Source organism: Palaemon carinicauda, chromosome 6, assembly GCF_036898095.1.
Source record: "Palaemon carinicauda isolate YSFRI2023 chromosome 6, ASM3689809v2, whole genome shotgun sequence".
In the NCBI taxonomy this organism is placed as follows: Eukaryota; Metazoa; Arthropoda; class Malacostraca; order Decapoda; family Palaemonidae; genus Palaemon; species Palaemon carinicauda.
Genome location: NC_090730.1, coordinates 166,937,981 through 166,956,650, shown reverse-complemented (window position 1 = coordinate 166,956,650; position 18,670 = coordinate 166,937,981). Strand labels below are relative to the sequence as shown.

At 50.4% G+C, this 18,670-nt stretch overlaps 1 protein-coding gene across 1 annotated transcript in view; it reads left to right on the top strand.

Moving 5' to 3' along the window:
• Positions 1-18,670, top strand: part of dare (NADPH:adrenodoxin oxidoreductase, mitochondrial) — an 85,002-nt gene that overhangs the window by 12,033 nt on the left and 54,299 nt on the right. Inside the window, exon 2 of the mRNA XM_068375666.1 lies at positions 5,031-5,169. Coding sequence (XP_068231767.1) covers positions 5,031-5,169 — 139 coding nt within the window. The remainder of the gene's footprint in view (positions 1-5,030; positions 5,170-18,670) is intronic.

The following is an 18,670-nucleotide window of genomic DNA, read 5'->3' as shown; positions in this document are numbered from 1 at the left end:
CAGGTTTGTCAAACAAACCCGGTTCAGCATGGAGACAGCAGACACGGTCAGACTTGCGGTGAGACCACAAGACTTCATGTGTACACTGGATCTAAAGGACGCGTACTTCCAGATCCCAATCCATCCGTCTTCCAGGAAGTACTTGAGATTCTGCCTAGACAACAAGATCTACCAGTTCAAGGTGCTGTGTTTCGGTCTCTCCACAGCTCCTCAGGTGTTCACCAGAGTGTTCACCCTGATTTCATGTTGGGCGCACAGGAACGGCATTCGTCTCCTTCGTTACCTGGACGATTGGCTGATCCTAGCAGACTCGGAGTCGACCCTTCTTCGGCACCGAGACAGGCTTCTGGATCTTTGCCAGGATCTGGGGATCGTGGTAAACCTCGAGAAGTCCTCTCTGCAGCCGTCCCAACGACTGGTTTATCTAGGCATGCTAATAGACACCAATCTCCACAAAGCCTTTCCATCAGACGACCGGATAGCAAGGGTGAGGAGGGTGGCGGAACCTTTCCTCAGGCGAAAAGAACTCCCCGCCCAATCGTGGTTGCGTCTCTTAGGCCACCTATCCTCCCTGGCCCGTCTGGTTCCAAACAGCCGCCTCAGGATGAGATCCCTTCAATGGCGGCTCAAGTCCCGGTGGAATCAAGGATCCGATTCCCCGGACATTCTGATCCCAATGGGGTCTCTGGAACAGACGGACTTGCGGTGGTGGCTGGCCGACGAGAACCTGCGGAAGGGAGTGAGTCTTCTCGTCCTCCCCCCGGAATTGACTCTGTTTTCGGACGCATCAAAAGAAAGGTGGGGGCCGCACGTTCTGAACCAGAGGGCCTCAGGCCTTTGGTCAGAATCAGAAAAGTGCCTACACATCAACCTGCTAGAATTGAAGGCCGTCTTTCTGGCTCTTCAGCAGTTCCAACGGTCCCTGGCGGGTCACTCCGTGGTGGTGATGAGCGACAACACCACGGTAGTGGCTTATATCAACAAGCAGGGAGGCACTTTTTCGCAACAGCTATCCCATCTTGCAGTAGAGACTCTGAGGTGGACCGAAACCCACTCGATAACACTATCAGCTCGCTTCATTCCTGGCAAGAGGAATGTGCTCGCCGACAGTCTGAGCAGGGCTTCGCAGATAGTGAGTACCGAGTGGTCTTTGGATCCTCAGATAGCCAACAAAGTCCTGACTTTGTGGGGTTCCCCGACTGTGGACTTGTTCGCGACAGCCTTGAACTTCAAGCTGCCCCTGTACTGCTCACCTGTCCCGGACCCCAAGGCCCTCTGGCAAGATGCTTTCCAGCAACGGTGGGACAACATCGACATGTACGCCTTTCCACCATTCTGTCTGATGAGAAGGGTGCTCAACAGGACCAGACTATCGGTCAACTGTTCGATGACTCTGGTAGCTCCGCTATGGCATCACGCGGAATGGTTTCCGGACCTTCTGCAACTCCTGACGGAACTCCCAAGGGAGCTTCCTCCACGACACGAGCTTCTCAGACAACCCCACTCCGGTGTCCCTCACAGGGCCGTAGCCTCGCTTCGGCTTCACGCCTGGAGACTATCCAGCGTCTCCTCGCGGAGAGAGGCTTTTCGCAACAGGTTGCGGAGAGAATGTCTCGGCACCTGCGAAGGTCCTCTGAGGGAGTCTACCAAGCAAAGTGGAGAGTCTTTTGTGGTTGATGTCGTGGAAGGGGTATCTCTCCACTTGATGCTACTATTCCAGCAATAGCGGACTTCCTCGTGTATCTGCGAGAAGAAATGCGCCTTTCTGTCTCGGCAGTGAAAGGCTATCGCTCAGCCTTAAGCTTGGCCTTCAGATTGAAGGGCGTGGATATTTCTTCATCGCTAGAACTCTCTTTACTCATACGTAGCTATGAGCTTACCTGCCCCCAGTCGGAAGTGAGACCCCCTCCTTGGAACGTGGTTCGAGTCCTCAGGTCTCTTAAGAGACCTCCCTTCGAGCCATTACGCCAGGCCTCCGATCGCCACCTGTCTTGGAAGACGGCTTTCCTACTCGCCTTAGCTTCGGCCAAGTGAGTTAGTGAACTTCATGGTCTCTCGTACGACATCACCCATTCAAGAGGATGGGGGGAGGTAACGTTCAGGTTCGTCCCTGAGTTTGTGGCCAAGACTCAGAATCCTGGAGTGCCGGATCCTCGGTTCGACTCTTTCAGGATCGCGAGTCTCCGTTCTGTAACAAACGACCCAGACCAGCTGCTACTATGTCCAGTGAGGTGTCTGAGGCACTACTTGAAGAGAACGGCTGCAGTCCGTCCTCATGTGCGAGCTTTGTTTGTGAGCACAGGCAGGACAAAGAGGAGGGTCACCAGGAACACCATCTCAGCTTGGATTCGAAGGGTTATCTACCATGCCCTGAATCCTGACCCTCCTCCGTCACGTCGCCCTCAGGCCCACGATGTCAGGGGTATTGCTACATCCCTGGCCTTCAAGAGAAACTTCTCTGTGATGCAGGTATTTCAAGCTGGGGTCTGGAAGCGTCAAACGACCTTCATAGCCCACTACCTGCAAGACGTGACCCACAGGAGCCTCGATACGTTTTCTATCGGCCGTGTGGTGGCTGCACAACAGCTGGTCTAACCTCAGGCTCCTTTTTGGACAAGTAGCAGTAGGTTGAGGGCGTTGTTACCCGGTCTTAGTCTGCGTGAATGAAAGCGTATGTCTGACCCTTACTTCTTTCTTCATTCTCCCCTCTCTTGGGGAAGCAGCATCCTGGTCCTGGCATAGCTGACCTCGACCTCTGCAGGTAACCCATGCTTCTTTGTGCTCCTAGTATTAAGCTTAATACTGTTGCGTCTCCCATACCCTGACGAGGTGGTATGGGGAACGTCCTATCCTAGAATTCCTATCTGAAGGTCTCAAGGTCAACTTCATAGGACGAGTCACACACTCCTCCTCACACTGCTTATGTAGGCCACTCGTTCCTAGCGATGCTAGGAACTTGTGAGGTACAGGGGCTCCCTCTCTCTAGTGCTGCTCACTGAGGGATCGAGCCCCCGGGCAAGCCGAAGTCAGTAAGGCTGGGGACTTTCCACCCTTCCTAAGGGGTAAGTCACCCTTTGTAAATAGCGTGGTTTGTATTTCGGTTACGGAACAAATGACAAATTCGAAGATAATTTGTATTTTTCCTAACCATACAAACCTTAGCTATTCACACATATGTGCCCGCCATCCCTGACCCCCAAGTCAAGTCCTACCTCTAAGTGAAGTGAAGCAAGTCACCGGTGTGTGGAGGGGGGAGGGGTAGCAAGCTACCCTTCCCCACCCCCCGCTAACTAGCGCGGGGGTAATTAACCCTCGTTAAAACTATTGGCTCGTCATTTCAGCTGCGCTAAAAGTAAACCCTTTGTAATTAGCTAAGGTTTGTATGGTTAGGAAAAATACAAATTATCTTCGAATTTGTCATTTCTGGTTAGCTTAGCCACTGCTAAAAGAGTAAGTGAAGTACACGCTTTAAGCAGGCACATTGGTTTTCGGGATGGAAAAGCTATTTGTTCCTTACAACTAGGGTTTTTGGCCAAGAATGAAAATCCAACTCGGCCATGGCCCAAATCCTCCGAGATCCCTAACCTTTATGATTTGGTGGGAGATGAGTTGGAGAAGGTGCTCTGTCCAGTAAGAGCATTGCGGTTATAGCCTATGTGGACAGAACGAAGAATCTGAGAGGCGACTCAGACGCTCTGTGGTGTGCAGTTTGAAAACCCTCACTGCCCATGTCAAAGAATGCCTTATCATTTTTCATTAGACTGTTAATTCGAGAAGCTCACGCCCAGTATAATGAGGCGGACCAGAGGCTTCTTAAAGTAAAGACACATGAAGTCAGAGCGGTAGCCACTTCAGTAGCTTTCAAGCAGAATCGATCTCTGCAAAGTTTGATGGATACGACCTTTTGGAGTAGTAAGTCAGTATTCGCATCTCATTATTTGAAACATGTTCAGACTCTCTATGAGGACTGTTATACGTTGGGTCCATTCGTAGCAGCGAATGCGATAGTAGGTGAATGATCTACCACTACGTTCCCTTTTCCTAATACCCCTTTTCTATCTCTTGGAACTCGTAAGTTATGGTTGTTTGTGGAGATTGGTCGTCAGTTTTCCGCAATCTTTGATTTGGTCAGGTGGTCAATTTGTTCCTAGAGTGCGCCCGGAACAAGGGTATTAGTTGAGGTCCTGTCATGTTATAGGTGGTTGTACCGTTTGACAGCTTCTAGAGATCATCAGCCCCGAGTGGATCACTGGATCTCCTAAGGATAGCGGACAAAATGAGGCAGAGTATCATTGCTGTCAGCTTCCTTATCAGGTGAGAACCACTTAAGTTATTTGTGTAATGCTTAAGTGAATTTTCAAATATTTAGCTGTCTCTGACCCACCACCAAGGGGTGTCAATCAGCCATTATATAACCAGTGGGTAAGTTTTATATTTAAAAATGATATTTTCATATTAAAATAAATTTTTGAATATACTTACCTGCTGGTTATATAAATTTTATACCCGCCCTCCTCCCCTCTAGAGACTACCTGTGGTATCACTACGAGGCATGGAAGATCTGAGGCTTGTGGGTGTAGTTCCACCTGTGGTACTGCGAGGGCGCTGGTGTACACCTGATATATATACGATAGCGCAAGATTTAAAATTCTGCCAGGGCGTCAGGAGACTTTAGCCATTATATAACCAGCGGGTAAGTATATTCAAAAATTTATTTTATTATGAAAATATCATTTTACAGTACATGTACTGAGGTTAGAAATTCTGTACAATAATGCATATGTTAGTTGTTAGTTATTGGTGTTTTTTAGATTGGTTGTAATATACTGTAATGTATTTTATCTCATTATAACCTTGTCAATCATTTAATGCCAACATTTTAGTAATGGATATCTCACAAATGTGGCTATGATGTGAATGATGGGTTTGAACAAAAACTAGTTTAGAGCTTAAGAACCTCATTTGGTTTCTAACTGTAAATTTGATAATAGTGGAAACACTTTTAACTGTTGTATCTTTTTTAATTACAGGTATGCAAAGACATTAGTTGGTAGAGAGGCATATAGAAAAGCTCTTTCTAATTTTAGTACTGCCTCAAATAATACCCCCCAGGTCTGTATTATTGGTAGTGGACCTGCTGGATTCTACACTGCTCAGCAGTTATTAAAGGTGAGAAATGTTTAGAAACTGTAAGGGGTTCATAAACTAGGGCAGTATTTTTTGGGATTTCTCCTTTTTGAAGGATTTTGATTTACAATATGAGAAATATGATGCTGTTTTCCTCCACTGTTTTAATTGTAACTGGATTCTATTGAGGATTATGTTGTCTATATCACATTTTTTTTCTGTACATGTACAGGGCAGTACTTAAGAGTTTTTATTATTATTACTAGCTAGACTATAACCCTAGTTGGAAAAACAGGATGCTGAAAGCCCAAGGGCTCCAATGGGGAAAGTAGCCCAGTGAGGAAAGGAAATATGGAAACAGATAGAATAGTTTGCCTGAATATATCCTCAAGGTAGAGAATTCTAACTCAAGACAGTGGAAGACCATGGTACAGAGGCTATAGCACTACCCAAGACTAGAGATTAATAGTTTGATTTTAGAGTGTCCTTCTAGAAAAGCTGCTTACTATAGCTATAAGGTCTCTTCTACCCTTGCCTAGTGGAAAGTAGCCACTGAACAATTGCAGTGCAGCAGTTAACCCCTTACATGAAGTAGAAAAAAAATGACTGAAGGCTATCTTCTTTTATCGAGAGAGGACCCTTATAATTTCTTTGGACCAATGAACTTTTTAATGCACACTTTAGCATATTTAAAGAAAGTTTTATTTTTGGTGGTCGACAAATCGGGTATACAACTCCTGACCAACCATCATCTCATCCCACAACCTCGATGTTAGTTATAATATAAAGAACTTTATACATTGCAGCTGAATGATTCATATATCAACAATACCTTATGTTGTCTAGTGAGTAAGCCATTATAGTGAGGGTTTTCTATCCATGGTAGGATAGTAATGGCTGGCATGAATAAATAGCAGCCTATACCATAATGAATTTACATGTAAATAGATAGTTTCAGCTGGGATTAGCTGTCTAAATAGCAAAGGCAACCAACAAGCTCATGTCAGTCTGGATGTACAACATTGTCTTACAGATTAAAATCTTTAGATTAATTATGCTTAGTGAGAACTTTCCTTTGTTCCGTAACCGAAATACAAACCACGCTATTTACATTGGGTTTACCTTTCGGCGTAGCTGAAATGACGAGCCAATAGTTTTTAACGAGGGTTAACTACCCCCGCGCTAGTTAGCGGGGGTAGGGGAAGGGATAGCTTGCTACCCCTCCCCCCCACACACCGGTGATTTGCTTCACTTCACTTTTGGCTCCGGCGATGAACAGACGTGTCTGTCCATCATCCTCGTTGACAGCCTTAATCTTTTTCTGCTTTTTCTTTCAGTTTGTGTGTGTGTGTTTAGAAGTTGACCACCTTTATTGTTCACTATGCGCAAGTGCCCTGGAATTGCCGGCCGCCCTTGTGGTACTTTTATGTCGGCCATGGACACTGATCCTCACACCCTTTGCCCGCAGTGTCGAGGCCGTCGGTGTAATCAGGAGAATACGTGTAGTGAGTGCAGGGAGTGGTCTGCCTCCCAGTGGGAGAGGTTTGGCCGCCGGCGTAAGAAGTCCAAGAGAGACCGTTCTCCTTCCGGGGTTGCCTTGAAGGAGGAAGGTTCTCGGGACTCTTCTTTCGCCGCCCAAACCTCCTCCGAAGCTCCCCCTCGTTCGGCTCCTAAGGAGAGTCGGCCGAGTGGGAGCGCAGGCCCTAGTTCTGTTTCCCGACCTTGTGTTGGGGGAGAGGGCGTCGCCTCCCATAGCGGGGGGGTTCCTCCTCCTCCTCTGGGGGAGGTTATTGATGAATCGTTGTCTAACGATGATCTTTTTCAGATTTGGGCTTCCCTGGGGCTTAAGGGCCTGCCCTCCAGGGTAGCCCTGATTGACCTTGTCCAGTTAGGGGCCGCTGTTAAGCAGTCGCCGGTGATAGCAGAGGTAGACCCTTTGTCTATCGTCGACGTCGTGGTGACAGAGGCTTCCGACGGGGCAGGGCAATCCTCTGCAGGTGCAGTTGTGGATGTTGGTGCTGACGGCTCTCCTCCCCCTTCCGTACATCCTTCGAAGGGGGAAGGGAGTCCCGCGGGCTCTTCTGCTGTCCAGCCTCCCTCTAAGGGGAGTGCTTTGACTGAGACTCCACTTTGGAGGACTGATGGTCCTGACGATCTTCCTCATGGCCGCCTTCGCCGTAAGGCTCACCGTCCGCTGCGTCGCAAGGGCCTCCCGTCTCCTTATAAGGGTGCTAAGAGGCACCTTTTTGGATCTTCACCTTCTTCCTCCGAAGGGGACTCTCCTCGCCGTAAACAGCCTGCAGCTCCAGCTTCCTTAGACCTCTCTGGGGATCGGTCTCCTACGCCTTCCAGACCTTCAACTTCTGGGGCAGATGTTCAGCAACCTGACCTCGTCACCCGACGGGCAACAGTCCCTTCGGGGCAAAGGGATTCTTCCCTTGTGCGTGCAGTGTTAGCGCACAGGCGCTCTCCTGCTCGTCAGCGCTCTCCTGCTCGTCAGCGCTCTCCTGTTCGTCTGCGCTCTCCTGTTCGTCAGCGATCTCCTGTTCGCCAGCGCTCTCCTGATGATCGCCCCTCTTCTCGCCAGCGCTCTCCTGATGATCGCCCCTCTTCTCGCCAGCGCTCTCCTGAGGACATCCTTCAACCTGTTGTTCCTGTTGAGCGCCCAGCGCGCCAGCGTTCCCCTGCTTGCCCTTCTGCAGTTTTAGCACACAGGCGCTCTCCTGCTCGTCAGCGCTCTTCTGACCGTCAGCGCTCTTCTGAGGACCATCGCCCCACTGCTCGCCAGCGCTCCCCTGTGGTCTCCGAATATCCTGCAGTTCCTATTGTGCGCCCCGCGCGCCATCAGTCTCCTGAGCGCCCTCGCGATCCTCAGCTTGTTCCTGCACAACATCGCTCGCGTTCTCCAGCGTGTTTCCAAAACACACGTACGCCCACGCGCCTCCTGTTCCTGTACCTGTTCGTGAACGTTCGCCTTTGCGCCCCGCGCCGAGTGTTCCCTCACAGGATTCCACGCGTCGCCCTCTTGCTCGCCAGCGATCACAGACGATTCAACAATCGCCTGCTCCCCAGCGATCACAGACGATTCAACAATCGCCTGCTCGTCAGCGTTCTCCTGCGCGTCAGCGATCACCTGAACATCGGCGATCTCCAGACCGCCCGCGTGACCTATCGCCTGCGCGCAAGCGTTCTCCAACGCGCCGTCGCCCAGAAGATCTGGAAGGACATGGGTTGCCCTCTGTTAGCTCGCCCTCGTGCGGTCGTTCGCCTACGCGATCTACGCGCTGTTGCTCGCCAACGCGCCATCGCTCGCCTACGCGCCAGCGTTCACCAGCGCACCACCGATCGCCTGCTCGCAATCGCTCTCCCACGCGCTACAGGTCTCCTGAACAACGTCGTCAGCGATCTTCGGAGCGTTCTCGCTCGCCCGCGCGTCAACACGCTCCCTCACCGACGCGCCAACGCGTTCGTTCACAGGCTCGCCCACTCGCTCGTTCGCCTGTATGCCCTCGCGCCCACTCACCTGCTCGCCCGCTCGCCCGCGCGACCGCTCGCCCGCGTGACCACCGTTTGCTCCGGATTTCGCAGCCCATGACAGCAGCAGGAATGCGTGTCGCCAGACCGCGGTCAGGATCGCCTCCACCAAAGCGCAGGACTCTTGTGCAGGATAGGGAAGACACTTCAGAGAGGTCAGTGCGTCTTTCTTTCCCTTTTTCTTTTCAGGCAGGTCCAGTGGTGTCCACTTCGAAGGATCACCCGATCCCCTTCCCTCCAGCGGGGATTTCGGACTCTGTGTCCGTGGAGCGACAGACTTGGTTTAGTCCTCTGATGCGGGCGTTAGTGAAGGCTATGAAGCCAGCACTCGCCGATCAGGGTCACAAGCCAACGACTGCCTCTCCTCCGCTGAAGAGAAGGAGAGGAGTGGACTTCGTGGTGACTTCCCCCCAGGGAGAAGTTGGTTCCTAAGAGGTCTGTCGGGAAGGCCCCATCCCCTTCGCAGGCGTTTTCTCCTTCTCCCGTGGACGAGGCTTTTCCGTCCTCGGGTGAGTCCAGTGAGGTGATAGTCTCCCCCTCGGCACCAAGGGGGGAGCCTTCTCTTCATGGAGGAGAATCGTCTCGCACGGAAGGTGCTCTCCAAACCTCTTTGTTGGGATCCTGTATCCCTCCCAGGAGGGAACCCAAGGACTCCAAGACCATCCCGAAATCGTCTTCAAGGATTCGCCAGGAACCCGCTGCTCCCCGGGAGAACGTCCACGCTTCGCCCAGGAAGAGATTCCGGGGACGGGAGACTTAGCTGCCAGCCCGCAAGGAGAAGACCAGCAGGAATCTGAACATGCCTTCTGGCAGGTCCTGAGCCTGATGAGTCAACTCAACGGGTTCATGGACCCCGTGATCGCCCCTCAAGAAGGCAAGGACACGGTCCTGGACCAGGTGTTCGATGTTCAGAAGGCCCCTAAGACCAGTACGGCTCTGCCCTGGTCTCGGGGATTGAAGAGTGCCAGAGCCAGGGCCAATGCCCAACTCGCGATTCTTGCCTCCTCCAGTCGTTCCTCTGCCAGGAACAAACTCATCCCACCTCCTCGTCTCCAGCAGAGGAGGTATTTTGAGATCTTGGGTGAGTCTAGTCTCGCTCTTCCTCTCCATCACTCCGTAGAAGAGCTGGCTAAGGGAGTTCCTTTCGAGAAGCTCTCCGCCCGGCAGGTGTCGTTCTCGGCGTCGGAGATCCTGAGCCATGAGAAGGTCGCGAAGTGCGCCATGCAGGCCACTTCGTGGCTGGATATATGGCTAGGAACTCTGGGCATCCTATTGCGCTCCGAGGACTTGTCTAAGGAGACCAATAGGAAGGCCCTGGAGACCTTCTTACTCTCGGGCACCCGCTCCATCGAGTTCCTGGAGCACCAGGTCACCACCCTGTGGGCCAACTCGGTATTGAAGCGGCGCGATGCGGTGACCGAGAGGTTCCACCCGAAGGTCCCCGCCGTGGATGTTTGTAGGCTCAGACATGCTTCCCTTCTTGGGGAGAATCTGTTGGAGCCACAGGATATGGAGCGAACAACTGAGAGGTGGAGGAAATCTAGCCAGGACTCCCTCCTCCATAGGGCCCTTACAGCTCGGCCCTATAAGCCTCCAGCTCCGCAGCAACAGCAGCAGCAGCCTCGTAAGGCATCGAAGCAGGCACCGGCAGCTAAGAAAGTGGTGTCTAAGCCCCAGCCCTTTCCAGCCAAGGTCAAGAGGGGCGGTAAGTCCTCCAGGGGAGACAAGACTCCTAGAGGGAGCGGCCGCGGCCGCAGACACTAGGAGTGGCAATCCCCCCGCGTGTCCACCTGTGGGGGGATACCATCGACGTTGCGTGCACAGGTGGCAGCAACACAGGGCCGATGCTTGAACGGTTTCAGTGATCGGCCAAGGCTATTGCGTCCCGTTCATAACATCTCAACCTCCCCTGACAGCGAATCCAGTGTCGTTGAGCTCCTATGCCATGGGATCGGTAAAGGGGCTAGCCCTTCGGGCAGAAGTCGAGACCATGCTCAAGAAGGATGCTCTCCAGAAGGTCGTCGACGGCTCCCCAGGCTTCTTCAGTCGACTCTTTCTTGTAAAGAATGCGTCTGGAGGCTGGAGAACTGTCATCGACCTCTTGGCTCTGAACGGGTTTGTCAAGCAAACTCGGTTCAGTATGGAGACAGCGGACACGGTCAGACTTGGGGTGAGACCTCTAGACTTCATGTGCACACTGGATCTAAAGGACGCGTACTTCCAGATCCCAATCCATCCGTCTTCCAGGAAGTACTTGAGATTCTGCCTAGACAACAAGATCTACCAGTTCAAGGTGCTCTATTTCGTTCTCTCCACAGCACCTCAGGTGTTCACCAGAGTGTTCACCCTGATTTCATCGTGGGCGCACAGGAACGGCATCCGTCTCCTTCGTTATCTGGACGACTGGCTGATCCTAGCAGACTCGGAGTCGACCCTTCTTCGGCACCGAGACAGGCTTCTAGATCTTTGCCAGGATCTGGGGATCGTGGTAAACCTCGAGAAGTCCTCTCTGCAGCCGTCCCAATGACTGGTTTATCTAGGCATGCTAATAGACACCAATCTCCACAAAGCCTTTCCATCAGACGACAGGATAGCAAGGCTGAGGAGGGTGGCGGAACCCTTCCTCAGGCGAGAAGAGCTTCCCGCCCAATCGTGGTTGCGTCTCTTAGGTCACCTGTCCTCCCTGGCTCGTCTGGTTCCAAACGGCCGCCTCAGGATGAGATCCCTGCAGTGGCGGCTCAAGTCCTGGTGGAATCAAGGATCCGATTCCCCGGACGTTCAGGTCCCGATAGGATCTTTGGAACGGACGGACCTGCGGTGGTGGCTGGTCGACGAGAACCTGCGAAAGGGGGTGAGTCTTCTCTTCCTCCCCCCGGAATTGACACTGTTTAGGACGCGTCAAAAGAAGTGTGGGGGGCGCACGTTCTGAACCAGAGGAACTCAGGCCTTTGGTCAGAATCAGAAAAGTGCCTGCACATCAACCTGCTAGAGTTGAAGGCCGTCTTTCTGGCTCTTCAACAGTTTCAACGGACCCTGGCGGATCACTCCGTGGTGGTGATGAGCGACAACACCACGGTAGTGGCTTATATCAACAAGCAGGGTGGCACTTTTTCGCAGCAGCTATCCCATCTTGCAGTAGAGATTCTGAGGTGGACCGAAATCCACTCGATAACACTATCAGCTCGCTTCATTCCTGGCAAGAGGAATGTGCTCGCCGACAGTCTGAGCAGGGCCTCGCAAATAGTGAGTACCGAGTGGTCTTTGGATCCTCAGATAGCCATCAAAGTCCTGACTTTGTGGGATTCCCCGACCGTGGACCTGTTCGCGACAGCGTTGAATTTCAAGCTGCCTCTGTACTGCTCCCCAGTCCCGGACCCCAAGGCTCTCTGGCAAGATGCTTTCCAGCAACGGTGGGACAACATTGACGTGTACGCCTTCCCACCGTTCTGTCTGATGAGAAGGGTGCTCAACAGGACCAGACTATCGGTCAACCTCTCCATGACTCTCATAGCTCCGCTATGGCATCACGCGGAATGGTTCCCGGACCTTCTGCAGCTCCTGACGGAGCTCCTGAGAGAACTTCCTCCACGTCATGAGCTTCTCAGACAACCCCACTCCAACATCCCTCTCAAGGCCGTGGCCTCGCTTCGGCTTCACGCCTGGAGACTGTCCAGCGTCTCCTCACGGAGAGAGGCTTTTCGCAACAGGTTGCGGAGAGAATGTCTCGGCACCTGCGAAAGTCCTCTGAGGGAGTCTACCAGGCGAAGTGGAGAGTCTTTTGTGGTTGGTGTCGTGGGAGGGGTATCTCTCCACTCGATGCCACTATTCCAGCAATAGCGGAGTTCCTCGTATATCTGCGGGAGGAAATGCACCTTTCTGTCTCGGCAGTGAAAGGCTATCGCTCAGCCTTAAGCTTGGCTTTCAGGCTGAAAGGCGTGGACATTTCTTCCTCGCTAGAACTCTCTCTACTCATACGTAGCTATGAGCTTACCTGCCCCCAGTTGGAAGTGAGACCTCCTCCATGGAACGTGGTTCGGGTCCTCAGGGCTCCTAAGAGACCTACCTTCGAACCATTACGCCAGGCCTCCGATCGCCACCTGTCTTGGAAGACGGCTTTCCTGCTCGCTTTGGCTTCGGCCAAGCGGGTTAGTGAACTTCATGGTCTCTCGTACAACATCGCCCATTCAAGGGGATGGGGGGAGGTAACTTTCAGGTTCGTCCCTGAGTTTGTTGCCAAGAGTCAGAATCCTGGGGTGCCGGATCCTCAGTTCCACTCTTTCAGGATCGCGAGTCTCCGTTCTGTAACAAGCGACCCAGACCAGCTGCTACTATGTCCAGTGAGGTGTCTGAGGTACTACTTGAAGAGAACAGCTGCAGTCCGTCCTCAAGTGCGAGCATTGTTTGTAAGCACAGGCAGGACGAAGAGGAGGGTCACCAGGAACACCATCTCGGCTTGGATTCGAAGGGTTATCTACCACGCCTTGAATCCAGACCCTCCTCGGTCACGTTGCCCTAGGGCACACGATGTCAGGGGTGTTGCTACGTCCCTGGCCTTCAAGAGAAACTTCTCTGTGACGCAGGTGCTTCAAGCTGGGGTCTGGAAGCGTCAGACGACCTTCACAGCCCACTACCTGCAGGACGTGACCCACAGGAGCCTCGATACGTTTTCTATCGGCCCTGTGGTGGCTGCACAACAGCTGGTGTAACCTCAGGCTCCTTTATGGACAAGTAGCAGTAGGTTGAGGGCGTTGTTACCCGGTTTTAGTCTGCATGAATGAAAGAGTATGTCTGACCCTTACTTCTTTCTTCATTCTCCCCTCTCTTGGGGAAGCAGCATCCTGGTCTTCGCATAGCTGACCTCAACCTCTGCAGGTAACCCATGCTTCCTTGTGCTCCTAGTATTAAGCTTAATACTGTCGCGTCCCCCATACCCTGACGAGGTGGTATTGGGAACGTCCTATCCTAGATTCCTATCTAAAGGTCTCAAGGTCAACTTCATTGGATGAGTCACTCTTTCCTCCACACACAACTTATGTAGGCCACTCGTTCCTAGCGAAGCAATGAACTTGTGAGGTGCAGGGGCTCCTTCTCTCAAGTGCTACTCACTGAGCGGCGGAGTTCCCGGGCAAAGCTGAAGTCAGTAAGGCTGGGTACTTTCCACCCTTCCTAAGGGGTAAGTCACCCAATGTAAATAGCGTGGTTTGTATTTCGGTTACGGAACAAATGACAAATTCGGAGATAATTTGTATTTTTCCTAACCATACAAACCTTAGCTATTTACACATATTTGCCCGCCAGCCCTGTCCCCCAAGTCAAGTCCTACCTCTAAGTGAAGTGAAGCAAATCACCGGTGTGTGGGGGGTGAGGGGTAGCAAGCTATCCCTTCCCCTACCCCCGTTAACTAGCGCGGGGGTAGTTAACCCTCGTTAAAAACTATTGGCTCGTCATTTCAGCTACGCTAAAAGGTAAACCCAATGTAAATAGCTAAGGTTTGTATGGTTAGGAAAAATACAAATTATCTCCGAATTTGTCATTTCAAACGAGGAGTGATGATTGGTCATTTTAAGAGGTCTTCAAGAAGGGCTACCAGTCTTGTTATCATTTAAATAGATATGCAAGTTTAGATTCTTTTGATCCTTTTGCTGATCACTGTGAGAGAGCCTGTGAAATAAAGTACGACAATATGGAAATTTGAAAATTCAATACTTTCATACAGTTTATGAAGCTTTTTAAGAATTAATTCAATAGTTATGTTTGCCCTGTACAGTATGTCTAAAATTATTGGTGTTAGATTGAAGTGATTTTCTCAGTCTTTTTTTTTCTAACCTAGAGCTCTCCTCTAATTCCTCATTCACAATACAATCTCCCCAACGTACTCCACCCTTGGATTTTAGTTTCTAAGGTCCCACCTTTTCAAGACCTTAATTTTCCCTGTCAGTACCCATGTTACTACTGCATATTTGTATATGTAACATTCATAATTCTATGCTCTCTTTATTTCTGAAGTATTTTTATTTAACAGTAATCCTGGTATCTTTCTTAATTCTGTTTATACATTAGACACTTAAAATGTTGACTTTATTTAGGAGAAATGTAAAAATTTACAATATGACTATTATTATTGAAATTATTATTGTTATTATTATTATTATTATTATTATTATTATTATTACTACTACCTGCTAAGCTACAACCCTAGTTGGAAAAGCAGGATGCTATAAGCCCAGAGGCCCCAACAGGGAAAATAGCCCTGTGAGGACAGGAAACAAGGAAAAATAAAATATTTCAAGAACAGTAACAACATTAAAATATGACAAACTTATAACAGAGTTTGTATTTTTCCTAACATACAAACCCAAATTCTTTACTATAGGAGATATTCTAGCGCGAGCTGGAAAATACGACAGAAAATTACCCACCTGTCATTGGTGGGGGACTGCCGGTCGGTAGATGCTGTTTACTTCCAATCGGATTCTAGCTAGGACTATCCTAGGGGGGCGGTGATGGAGGGAAGATTTGAGTAAAGAATTCGGATTTGTATGTTAGGGAAAATACAAACTGTGTTATAAGTTTGTCATTTGTTCTTACGCTAGATACAAACCCTCATTCTTTATTATAGGAGACTTACTCTTGAGGCCAGGGCGGCCAAGGAGTTCCCTATCCTAGGGAAGATAGTCCTCAGACTAGACTCTTTTGAAGCAACAACCTTCCGTTAATCTTCTTTCTTTGTAGATCCCCATAATCTTCAGCACGACTGAAGGTTCGCAGGCTCGAGGAAACAAGTGTTACAAGATGAAGTGGGTCTGGAACCTTCGACTCGGACCTCTTCAAACTTAGGATTCCCCCGACCTTGCCAAGGGGAAACCTCGTGACCACGAGTATAACTTATACCCTGTGAGAGGCATCAGATGAGTATCATACCTTATTTCCATTGGCGAGTCCAGCTGAAACTGGATACAGGCTAGAATCCCCAGATGTGGGGGAGAAGGAGACGAATAAGGATAGATGGATGTCCTTCTTAAAACCTGGTGTAACCCAGAATCCTCAACCAATGGTTACTGTCCCCTGAAAGGGCGTAAGGTAGTAACAGCATCTGTTGACCTGTCACAATAGGCCCTATAGAAAGGGTGTCTAGAGACCTATGTGTCACATCGCTCAAATAGTGAGTAGTGAAGGTAGATCGGCGTTTCCAGACCCCAACACTAAAGACTTGGGAGACTGAGAAATTTCTCTTAAACGCCAGAGAGGCAGCCACTCCCCTAACTTGATGGGCTCTGGGTTGTGCTGCCTCAGGGTCTCTGTAAAAAGACCTCGCAATAACTTTCTAGAGCCAGAAAGAGATGGTGTTGCGAGAGATTCTCTTCTTTACCCTGTTGGTACAAGGAAGAGATGACGGAGACGTGGTCTGAAAAATCTGGTGCGCTTCAGATATTTCTTTGATGCCCTGACTGGGCATAGTAACGACTGGACTGCATCCTGTGTTACCTTATCGATTGTGGAAATTCTCGAAATCTCTCATCGGTAGATGAAGGATTATGAGTAGCCACCAAGCCTTGTACGAAGTTGCGAGACACTCGCGCCCCCCCCCCCCATCTCTTAGAATGGGTGACGTAAGACAGACCATGTAGCTTACTGACCCTTTTAGCGGAGGACAGAGGTACGAGGAAGACGGTCGTAAGGTTCAGAGAGTAGCCTGAGGCCCTTCAGGGCTCATAGGGCAGACCCTTCAGCGAACGTAAGACACGTCTCAAGGAGATGGTCTAATCTCAACTGGGGGGCAAGATCACTCCAAGCCCCGAAACAACCAAGGTGATGTCTTCTGAGGCGGAGATGTCAACCCCTTCTCCGTCTACAGATGAGGCTCAAGGCTGCGCGATAGCCCTTAATCGCCAAGACTGAGAGAAGCTTTCCTCACTGAGGTACAAAAGGAAGCCTGGGAACTACTGATCCTTCCTTTTGGGAACACAATTGCTTCACATTGTCGCTGTTGTAGCGGTTAAGAAGTCCATTGTCTTAGCCCCAGCAGTTAGGACTTCTTGTTGGGACTGCCTAGAGTTTTGGTTTGACAAGTCCTCGTGGCTCGCAAGGTAGCCGACTGTATCAGACCACGTGTCAAGCCAGAAGGGACATTGAAGTCGCTTCTGTGACTGAGAAGAGCCTGGAAGAGTAGAGTGTCTCTTCGAGGATTAGCCTGGTGTGAGCCTCGCCGTGAGGGGATCCAAGATCAGAGGAGAAGGTTGACGTCTCTGATCTCGGAGAACAGACTAGGTTTAAAGGTCGCTCAAGCAAGGCAGAGGCGAGGGACAGTGACATTGCACTAGCCGTTAGGACAATGTCCTAGAGACTGACCATATATGGTTAATGACCAAGCCTCCTCTCCATCCTAGCTAGGACCAGGGAAGGCTAGGCAGTGGCTGCTGAAGACTCAGCAGATAGATCTATAGGATCCCCCAAAACCCCCCAACCTTAGCTTACAAGGATGGTAAGGTTGTAGGCACTGATGGCGCTAACGAGTCTGGGCGGGACTCGAACCCCAGACTGTCACTACATAGCCTGTCTAAGGCTGGAGAGTTAAAGGGTCGAGGAGACAGATGCAAATCGCCGAGGCATGAGATATAACACATAGTTCTTAGAGTCCTTAAATAGGAGGATTCTAAGTCCCTCGACAGCAGCTCTCTTGAGGAGTCCTCAGGCTGCGATAATTCCTCGCGTGTTATTACAGGAAAAAGTGGAGACGCGAGTAGCAGACAAACCTTATATCTTACCCCTCGTATCTTTCTTATCAAAAGGGGAAGAATGGTAGAAGTCGGAGTGTCTGGAGGTAATGGCGAAGACCGTTGACGAGAGTCGGAAGACTCTGTCATAAGAGTAAACTCTTAATGACGATGGTCGCGTGTATAGTGCTAATTGCGTGCGTGCACGGACACTCTGTGCTAATTGTTACGAGAGCCCGACTACTCAGCATAACTGAAACTCGAAGGTTCCAAGTCGTGTGAACTCGAAAATCCAACGCAACAGAGGCCCAAAGGACTCCTAAGGTCATGAGAACCCGTAGGATAAACATGACGAAAGTTTAAAGGCTCCCGATCACGCCCGCCGAAAGGGTGATTGTCATGAGACCCCGAGGGGTCAATGTGAGGGGAAGCAGTAGGTTCAAAAAGATGTCTCCTTACGGCATGAGGGAGAGAACGTCAGGGATGAAAATAACTCCTCCGCAGGGTAGATTTGTTCTTCCAAAGGAGAATGTCGCTTAATACAAGGCTCTCGTCGCTCCGCCCTTGGAGGAGAACCAAAAGCGTAAGGAGGCGGCGCGTGGATCAGCAAACTCCTACAAGTTTTCTCGTGATTGGTTGGAAGGTTTTCCCGTAGGAGATCGCCTAAAACAAGCTTTCTCCCTGCTCTTTGGGGAAAAGCGTAGGCGTAGTAACTTCTCTCTCTCAAACGAGGGAAAAGTCCTCCCGAAGGAGGGATTGCCAAAGGCAAGATTTCTCCCCTCTCTATGGGGAAAAGCGTAGTTGTAATAATTTCTCTCTCGCGGACGAGGGAGAAGTCCTCCCGAAGGAGGACATTGCCTAAGGCAAACTTTCTCCCAGTTCTATGGGAAAAAAAAAGCATAGGCGTAATAATCTCTCTCTCGCGAACGAGAGAGAAGTTCTCCCGAAGGAGGACATCGCCTAAGACAAGTTTTCTCCTAGTTCTAGGGAAAAAAACTTAGGCATAAAAATCTCCCTCTCGTGTAAAAATCTCCCTCTCGTGAACGAGAAAGGAGTCCTCCCGAAGTGGGACCTGGCCTGAGACAAGCTTTCTCCCAGTTCTATGGGAAAAAAGCATAGGCTTAATAATCTCTCTCGCGAATGAGAGAGAAGTTCTCCTGAAGGAGAACATTGCCTAAGACAAGCTTTCCCCAAGTTTTATGGGAAAAAAGCGAAGGCGTAATAATTTCTCTCTCTCGCGAACGAGAGAGAAGATCCTCTGAAGGAGGGCATCGCCTAAGGCAAGTTTTCTCCCA